General features: G+C 36.0%; 1 protein-coding gene across 1 annotated transcript; it reads left to right on the forward strand.

Moving 5' to 3' along the window:
* The first annotated feature begins 1806 nt into the window (after positions 1 to 1806).
* On the forward strand, positions 1807 to 7106 carry LOC121413354 (calcineurin subunit B type 1-like). Its single transcript, XM_041606144.1, has 5 exons — positions 1807 to 1979; positions 3872 to 3932; positions 4672 to 4914; positions 5174 to 5358; positions 6688 to 7106. The coding sequence occupies exons 1-5, from the start codon at positions 1977 to 1979 to the stop codon at positions 6745 to 6747; spliced, it is 552 nt and encodes a 183-aa protein (XP_041462078.1). The 5' UTR covers positions 1807 to 1976; the 3' UTR covers positions 6748 to 7106.
* The last annotated feature ends 3175 nt before the right edge of the window (positions 7107 to 10281 follow it).

Raw genomic sequence — 10281 nt, forward strand, 5'->3', positions numbered from 1 at the left:
TGTCATAATAGGGGATTTTCAGTAGTTTGTTATAATTATAATTAATGTTATAGAATCTTATTGAATAAACAATTACAATGTGAAGGCCTACTTAGCAAATCAAATAATGCGAGCGCACAGCGCTAAAAGCTCCAAATGATATTCACACCGTAAACGGACATTTTGCACTTAAAACAATCATGGTAAATTTAAAAAGTGATAAAAGCTCGATGTCCGAAGTGAAATATGTTTTGTATATTGACTTCAAAACTTGATATTTTAAGCTACATATCAGCCTATTGAGCAAGATATGTATCTCATCGAACAGGCTATGCGAGCGCGAAGCGCAAGCGAAAATTTAGTGACATGAAATATATATTTGTAAATCATATTCTAGGTCTTCCCCTGACGTTATTATATTTACTCGTCTCCCTCCTCTTATTTTGCTCTTCCCTTTTCTTCCTTTCTTTCCCCTTTTTCTTTTTTTCTGCTCCGCCAATAGGGGGGGGGGGGCGGGTCCCTCGAGCCTCCTACATGTAGATCCGCCTATGCTTTGGGGGTGTGTAAAATTGGTCTAATTTGAAAGACATGGCAAATGATGAAATTTGCAAAAAAAATCATAAAAATCAGATAAACGGTTTTTTAGAAAAAAAAAAATCAAAAATGAAAGGCGTGCACCTTTTCCAGGCCTACAGCTGTATAGGCGTATTTTAAAAGCATAGGCCTTGGCGGCGGCCATTCGGGGCATTGGAATCCCCATCCCCTCGGCCAAAAAAGTTTACGACCATAAACAAAAAGGAAAATAAAGGGAGAAAAAAGGAAACGGAAAGAGACAAATTAAAATTATTCTCTAAATATTATGGAAAATCTATCACCAAATTAGATTTTCATTTGAAAAAGGATAAAAATTTTCACCTCGTTTTTTGTGTGTGAGATAACTGTTACAAATTATTATTAGGAGCACTGGGGTAGAATATAAGAAAAGTTACTGAAAGATTAAATGGCCGGGATGTGGACCTATAATCAGAGGCGTCGATCCTGGGGGGGGGGCGCAGGGGGGGCGATCGCCCCACCAATGAAAATATTGGGGGGGCAAACATATCGTTTTGCCCCCCCAATAATTCCGCAAGTGCAAAAAATAAAATAAGATTGTAGTGTTACACAGAAATAAGCAAGCGAGACTGAGATACACAACTCATTCTTTATTCAAAATCGTGCTCAAAATGTCCGCTTTTCAGATTGGAATATAAAAATTTTCAGCTCGCGCTTCGCGCTCGCATCATTTCTGTAGCAAAAAACCTTACTTTTCATGATTAAATAGGTGAACAGAATGACCCGTTTTCAGTTTTAAACCCCAAAAGAACTCCCGCTTCGATTTGCAATAATCTTTTGTTGGATCTTATTTTATTTATCTTGTTCTTTATTAAAAACTCAATATTTTTTATATCGAAATATCAAAATTTTCAGCTCGCGCTTCGCGCTCTCATTAATTTGTTTCTGTGATATGTGTCTCTATCTCATGATTAATATATATATATTTATATATATATATATATATATATATATATATATATATATATATATATATATATATGTGTGTGTGTGTGTGTGTGTGTGCGTGCGTGTGTGTTGGTTTGTTTTGCCTTTGGAATGTTACTTCATGATTTTTGCCCCCACCAATCTGAAAAATGGATCGACGCCCCTGCCTATAATAGTATTTTAAAATGGAAGAGTAGAGTCGGCCTAAATCATAGATTAAAGTGAGAAAATTGTTCTACTCGCAGGATTTGCAACTCGATCGTGGGCCCGGGAGATGACGCCACGCCCTCTGCGGCGCGTTGACACTTAACAACCAAGGAAGCTTTTGAGTTTTGCCCTCTGATAATCAAGAATGAAATGATTCTGGAATGATTTGATGATGTTATCAACATTTTATTATCAAATAGATTCTTGTCCCTAGATTGGCTTTGTGTGTGCCAACGTCTTCCGACTTGAGAATGGTAAGAAAATATACAAATATCTGCAAAATTACTTGTGAAATAAATGCCTTGGCTCAAACATTAACATGTTCCCCACATATTCATTTTGGTGTTCGGTCAAGAGCCGCCTAGTACTAGTAGTAGTGCACTCAAGCCAAGGTCCACTTGTTCACTGCTACCACCCTGCCTGTGGGGAATCTACAGGTAGGACTATGGTATGCCAATGTTGTACAGAGCACACACTTTAAAAAATCATTTAAATATCACTTTGTGACCAAAACTACTAATTTCCATACAGTTGCAATTTATTTTTCATTAGTAACTTGGGAATAATTTTTGTATTCACCAGAGCTCAAAAAATTACTTGTGAAATAAATGCCTTGGCTCAAACATTAACATGTTCCCCACATATTCATTTTGGTGTTCGGTCAAGAGCCGCCTAGTACTAGTAGTAGTGCACTCAAGCCAAGGTCCACTTGTTCACTGCTACCACCCTGCCTGTGGGGAATCTACAGGTAGGACTATGGCATGCCAATGTTGTACAGATCACACACTTTAAAAAATCATTTAAATATCACTTTGTGACCAAAACTACTAATTTCCATACAGTTGCAATTTATTTTTCATTAGTAACTTGGGAATAATTTTTGTATTCACCAGAGCTCAAAAACTTGAATTTTGGGCATATTTTTGTGTACGTCCTCTACTGGTGAATAGTAATGTGGCAAGAAAATTTTCATTTTTGATCTCTATTTTTAATTAAGAAAAAATTAATTTAAAGAATCAAATTTAAGTAAGAGCTAAGTTGTAAGAATAATAGGTGTAATAGAAATTGCCAGTGTAAAAAATCAAGCATTTGCCCGAAAGAAAAAGAGAAAATTAGCCAAACATTACCACGCTTATTTTGCCACACATGGAGATATAACTGAGAACAAGGTTATATCATAACCTTGTTGATTGAATGAGTGCCAAGGTCGGGCGTCGCGTGCACAGCCACAAGAAAGTACAGGGCACAACACCCGCAAAACTTCCATGGAATTTTTTATTACTTAGAAACTACTGTTAATGACAATAATGTTTCCTATGAAACATACCTAACGATATGAAGCCAGTTTTCCCTCTTGAAGAGCCTCTTCAGGCTCTTGTATTATTGACACTTATGACAGTTCTGGCTCTGTCTTGTCTTGACTTGTCATTAAATGTCTTTCATTGATGCTGAAGAAAGTTTGAAACTAATTATGTTGTGACGTCCGATGGTGTATATAGCCGATTTTGCATATGAACTATGATATATGTAGAGAGCTGAGAGTGTGGGCACGATATTATTTGTACGCTGATTTGTTTACATCGGAAGCTTGTAAGTTGTATTACTGGCCTGGTTGCGTTCTAGGCGCTCAGCATTTTTTCCTTTTGCCTTTTCATCATCTTGTTGAAAGATGGTGTACCAGTAATTCACCTGTAAGTTGTTGCATGAGATGCAACCTGTTGAGTTTTTGTACAATTTCCTATTAAACACCGACAACTTGAATAGAGACTTCTTCGCATTTCGATTGTTAGGTGTTTTTTCTTAATTTGCAACCACTTGAATGAAAGACAGAAAAATAAAATGTGGAGGTGTGGAAGAGCTTGGTTTCTTGGCTTGGGAAGAAGAAGAAGAATGAGCTTGGAAAAAGAAGAAAAGTTCAAGAACTTAAAAATAAAGTTAAGTCTGTGAGTATTAAGAAAATATTAAAGCAAGGAAGGGAATTCAAAAGAAAGATAATTAACAATCTTGTAACTTTACAAGATTGTAACATTGTACATGTAAGAAGAGTAGAGAAAGAAGGGGTGGATTACTTTTGCAAAGTTGAATTTAATTGCTTTTGTTAGACTTTTCACATCCTTAATTTAAATATAATGCTTTTGCCTTGCAGGGTAATTCAGATTCTATTCTCACACCAGAAAAGCTTGAAGATATTGAAGAGCAGTCACATTGTAAGTAAAAAATAAACGAAAAGTGTAAATGGTTTGAAAGAAATATAAAATACATTAGAATATTGTCATAATGTCATGCAACAAAACACAAGATTTGCATTTCATTGTTTCTTCCCCAAAATGATAAAATGTTATTTAACATTCAGACCAAGTTTTATTTTGATAGCTAAATTTATATTAAAACAATCTTCAAATTGGGAACAAATAATCCACTAAAAAACAAACAAAACTGTTTTTTTTATTTGTACACTTCTGATGCTGATACTTATCTATAATTGATAACTGTATGACTATTGAAATTTAATATTTCTCTTTAAAGAAAGGCAACGCAATGGCTGACTTACTTATTGGCAAGAATATTGTGGGGTTTTTTTAATTGAAAACATATTGATTTTTTAAAGGATTCCAACTTTCAAGTGATTTTCAAAATATGGATTTTGAAACTTGTGTTCTTTAGAATTTTGTTCTCCAAACTTTGTGTTCATTTTTGCTTTTTTTTTATAGTTTGGACACAAGGAAAAGAGAAGGGGGGGGGGGGGGGGTGGAGCTAAAGGTAAGATGTTACAAGTTAAGACGAAACAGCATAGCTAGATGCAATAATGCATCTTTTAGAATTGGAACCACTTGAATTTGTATGAGAATTTCATCATTCCAAGAACCTTTTAATGTTTGTTGAAGATCATTTGACATTACTAACTCTTAAATTTTGTTCTTTCTCCTTCATCTGTCTAATCTGTAGTTGACGAGAGGGAGATCAAATTTCTGCTGAAGACTTATGCCAAACTGGATCCCTCCCCCAATGGCGAGGATGGCATCCCCGTGGAATCTTTTCTCTCCCTCTACATCTTTGCTGGCAATGAGCTAGCAAGGAGAGTGGCTATGAAGCATGCCACTGGACCAGACCGTACCATTCAACCAGAAGGGTTTCTCATGTGTTTGTCAGTGTTGTGCAAGAAAGCGGATTATCGTGACAAAAGCAAAGGTAAATTGCATGTCCTGTAAGCTGGTTTTTAAAAAAGATGTTGCATTTAAATAGTTTTATTTAACATAATTTTCAAAATATGATATAAATTCTTCTTGTTTTCACCTGCTCACTTTCCCTTCTTTCTAGCTCTCATTGGTCAGAAAACAACATAAATTATTTACATTATCTTGAAAAAAATAGAACATTGATTTACAATGACTTACAGTCTCTACTGATTTATAATCATATTGTTCTTCTTTTCACCTGACAATGATAGCCCTTTTTGATGCGCTGGACGTAAACAAGGAGGGACTTCTCCGATTTGAGCAGCTCTTTAGTCTATACAAAGGCATGTTTACCCCTGCATTGACGGATGATCAGATAACAGAGGCTGTGATTGGTGCATTGCAGAAGGTCAGAGGTGAACATCCTGGCACTATATCATACCAAGAATTTCTAAGGGTATGTAATAACATGTATTTATGATTTTCAGTCTTTTTTCTCTGATGTTACTCTGTTGTAAATTTATCAGGGAAAGTTGGATGATTAAATTTCAACCACATGAGCAGACCAGTAGTGAAAAATCATATGCACCTTATAATACAATGACCTATGCTTTAGTGAACAATAAATGCTTATTCATTGTGTAGCATGGCAGAAGATAAGTCAGAATTATGAAGTCAGTGGAGATGGGTCTCTATCTTCCTCAAGACCATCACATCTCATTTGCTTTCCATTAATTTTAAGGATTTCATCTTATCTCATGAAAATTTCTCTACTCTCATCTTCGATTTCTTGCCTTTCATTTCCCCTTGCTATCTCTCATTTTCAAAACTTTCTTGTCTATTTCACTTCATTCCACCATCCAAATAATGAGTCCTATTGAGGAGTAATTGAATTGAGAACCACGGACCTCAATGTTATGTGTACAATCATGCAAACTTCAATCCTTGATGTAGAAATGTTGTAGAGGACAAGGGCTGGCGGGTTGTAGACTGATCTACCAAACTTTGTATTCCTTTACTTAGAGATAAATGAAAGTAGTTGCAGTAAACATTGATTTCATGAGAAAGTCAGTAAAACTAAGTTTAAGTATTACTATATCATCGTGGATCAAGATCTGGTACAGTTATATAAACTGAACTTTGAGAAATCTTGAAATCTACGCTAAAAAATATTCACACTGAAGATCACCAACACAGATAAGCGCACGTGGGACAGCGTATTATTATTGCTTTGAATGTCTTCCCGCCTCTTGACCCAAATTTTGTGCTTATTTGCTAATTTCTTAGCAATTACACAATTTCTTCCAGAATCCTTTGGCATATCATTTTGGTGGTCATTTCAATGGAATCTGTACGAACTCATTTTGAATTTGTTACCTCAACTGGCATTTATCTTTAATCCTTCCATGATAAATTCAACTTGCCTCAGCCTCTCATTCCACCATTATACTATCATGCCTGTCCAATTTCCAGCTTTCATGGATATTTCTATTTGTGGTCAGGATAATGTAATCAACCTAACAGAACCTAACAGAATGACCACCAATTCATTCAAATGTATGAAATTAATATTTTTTGCCATGAGATTCTGATAGGAGATGGTTTAATTTGCTGCAATAAACAGCTTCTTATGCAAGACATTCTCCAAGTATGTGCCCTCACATGCTTATCTGTGTTGGTGATTTTCGGCATAGTCAATTTTAAGAATAAATTATACATATAAGTTTACCCATGTATATCCCTTATAATATTCTATGAATACCTTCTCCATGTTTTATGTTATCAGATGGTATCACCATCAGAGCTGAAGAGGAAGATGACGATTGATATTCCTCTTCCAACCTGAGCAAAGTAATGTTGCATATAGCTTCTTGGTCTGAAGATCATAGCAACAACTGCTTCTCATGTGCTGCTGCTGCTTTTGATGATCATGATTGTGATGATGAAATATCACTGAAGGTGATTAATACCCCCGCCCTATGCCGTTACCATGGTTATGCAGTTTGCAACACATTCAGAACATGAATCTTGCATGTCTTTACTCGAAGATGAATATTTGTGCGTATTTTCATGAGTGCTGGCTTTAAACTTGGGAAGTACTGCTTGCTGCACTCTGCGTGGATGATCCGGATGTTTACTCCTGCAAACATCCTGCGATTACTGATCCTGCTCTAATTCTGCTGAATAAATAAGGTTAGGATTGTGATGGGGTTTATGATAAAGGCCTGGTCGCACCGCCCGAGCGTTGTTGGAGCAGTCGTGGAGCGGAGAGAAAAAAATCATCACCGCTCGCTACCGTTCACCATTTTCGTTTTCGATTGTTTGTTGTTTTTTTTTCGATTTTTTTCCCCAATTTTGTGAGCGAAATTCGACCCTCTCTCCCTACCGCTCCAACAACGCTCGGGCGGTGTGACCAGGCCTAAAGGTTTTGGGCAGTGATGGTGATAGTTTGTACCTGATCACTTAGAAAACATGAATGCTAGAAAGCAAAGATCTAGAGGACAGATAGATTAAAATCCTCTCCATGGGACCTGGTAATGATAATAAGTGCCTATACTATTAGGGAACTGTCACTTCAAGTGAGAATTGAATTGTGATCATTTTATTGTAAGGCAACCTTAGAATACTGGTTTAGTATAATGTTATGGTTGATGTGGAATAATTGTGCATTTTCTATAGTCATCTGTAGAGAATATGTTGTGAAATCTTTGCATGAATACATGAGTCATATGATATTCAGACACAAGCATTACTAATGATAAATTCTGATCTTGTAGAGTGCATTTCACTGAACTATCATATTTAATTTTATTTAATTTAATTTCATTCTGTTTCACATCTATGGGCAAGCAAAAGACAGGGTACATAATAAATGTTGCATGAATCAATTGAACAAAAAACTAGTACCTAGTGGTGCTGGTTGCATGATATTACTCCTGGTAAAAAGTTAAATGCTTCTCAGGCCTTGTAGCTGACCATGTCTGATACCAAAGGCATTGGGTGATATCAAGACCAGTGTTGGTGTTGGAAGTACAATTTGGATGGCATTTTTGAGCTCCAATCCGTATTTTAAGTTTACACAAATAATCCAGATTACAATAACTGATAACTCAACACCAAGACAACTCAACACAAAGTGAGTGACTTTTCATGACCATCTTAGTTCATTATGTTTGGTGCTATGCTTCTGTGACTTAACACCAACACCAAAAGGGTAATTCTGAACTTAAATCACCCATAATCTTGTCTACATCTTATATTGATAATTTTGGTGTTGCTTTTGTTTGATTTTCACTTTTTATTGAAATAAACAATCTAGTTGCTAATTCCATGGCAGAATCCATACAATGATGAGCTTTCTCATTAAATTGGCAATTTTGATGTGTAAAGTTTCTTTAGGACTTTCTTGGTATAATGTATTTATTTTGAAAAGTTTTAGATAATTCATGAATGCAGAAAAACATAAAACAAATTATGAACAGGCATATGTTCAATGAAACTTTTATCATAGCCCTGCATAGAAAACGTCAGAATTCTTGACATCAGTTTATTCAATCATCAAAGATACGAGTATTAAAGACATCACCTGAAAGGCAGATGACTTTAAAAACACTATTTTTTAAGTGAAACTAGATCACATGATACTTATGATGGTAATGATGCGGTTGATGCTGGATATTGTGGATAATGATGATAATGCTGGTAGTGATGAAGATCATGACAATGGTAGTGATGATCCGCATACATTCGTAATTCCAAAGGTTCGTATTTCCAAAGGATCGTTATTCCGAAGGTTCGTAATTCCGAAAACGAAATGAGGTTCGTAATTCTGAAGGTTAGTTAGTCCGAAAACAAAGTGAGGTTTGTAATTCCGAAGGTTCGTTAATCCGAAAACAAAATGAGGTTTGTGATTCGTAAGGTTTGCTAGTCAGAGAACGTAATGATTAACGAACCTTATTTCATTTTCGGACTAACGAACCTTTGCAACAACGAACCTCATTTCGTTTTCGGATTAACGAACCGTCGGAACAACAAACCTTATTTTGTTTTCGGACTAACGAACCTTCGGAACAACGAACCTTATTTCTTTTCAGATTATCGAACCTTCGGAATAACAAAATCTTCGGAATAACGCTACAAATGGTCGGATTAACGAACCCTTTTACATTTTCGGATTAACGAATGTCGAGGTATAGGCAATTTACGTGTTTCGGAATTAAGAACCTTTGGAATAAAGAACCTTCGGAATTATGAACCTTCAGAATTATAAAGTGTAACCGTGATGATCATGATGACATTGGTGATAAAATGATGACGAGGATGATAATAAGATGAAGATTACAATAATTTGATGGTGATGATGGTGGTCATGTCTTGTGTACTGAAGGCCCTCCCGCTCAGGAATTAAAACAGCAAGTTTTGTATAGTGCTAGTCTTTGCCTGAAGACACACTTGTTGATTAAAGTTTCAATCAGGGTCTGTGCCTGCAGACTAGGGGGACGCGTCCCCCCCCCCCCTACTCAAAATAGTAGGGGGGGACACAAAATCGAATGTCCCCCTACTTTTTTTTGTCTTTTATGATGGAAAGAAATATACATCATTCAAAATCGAAATAAAACATGTATTTTGGACAAATTGACCTTTACTTTTTGGGTGATAAAAATTTTTTTTTGCTTGTCAAAATTCTTTTGGTCGAAATTACCTTACATTTGAAGTGATAACCTTTTTTTGCTTGCCAAATTTCTAGCCCCTGGTCCCCCTATATTTTGGGAGAGATTTCCGCCCTCATCAATTACAAAAGGTTAATTTACTTGGCTTACGCAAAGGATTGCACGACAGTGAGAACGAATTATAGCTAATACATTATTTTTGTCTCACCTCGAAAGCAGACACTATTATAGTAGGCGCCGCTTTTCCGACGGTGGCGGCGTCGTCAACACCAAATCTTAACCGACGGTTAAGTTTTTGAATGACAGCATAACTTGGAAAGTATATAGACCTAGTTCATGAAACTTGACCATAAGGTTAATCAAGTATTACTGAATATCCTGCCTAAGTTTCAGGTCACATGACTAAGGTCAAAGGTCATTTAGGGTCAATAAACTTAGACCATGTTGGGGAATCAACATTAAAATCTTAATCTAAGGTTGAGCTTTTGAAATGTCATCATAACTTAGAAAATATATGGACCTAGTTCATGAAACACGGACATAAGGTTAATCAAGTAGTACTGAATATTCTTTCTGAGTTTTAAGTCACATGACCAAGGTCAAAGGTCATTGAGAGTCAATGAACTTTGGACAAGTTGGGGGTATTTATTGAATCACCATCATAGCTTTGAAAGTTTATTGGTCCAGTTCATAAAACATGGATATAAGAG

This window comes from Lytechinus variegatus, chromosome 4 (assembly GCF_018143015.1).
Source record: "Lytechinus variegatus isolate NC3 chromosome 4, Lvar_3.0, whole genome shotgun sequence".
In the NCBI taxonomy this organism is placed as follows: domain Eukaryota; kingdom Metazoa; phylum Echinodermata; class Echinoidea; order Temnopleuroida; family Toxopneustidae; genus Lytechinus; species Lytechinus variegatus.

Coding starts and splice junctions, on each gene's coding strand:
- LOC121413354 (XM_041606144.1), top strand. Junction 3,933..4,671: donor TATTGAAGAGCAGTCACATT/GTAAGTAAAAAA, acceptor TCTAATCTGTAG/TTGACGAGAGGGAGATCAAA. Junction 4,915..5,173: donor TTATCGTGACAAAAGCAAAG/GTAAATTGCATG, acceptor TGACAATGATAG/CCCTTTTTGATGCGCTGGAC.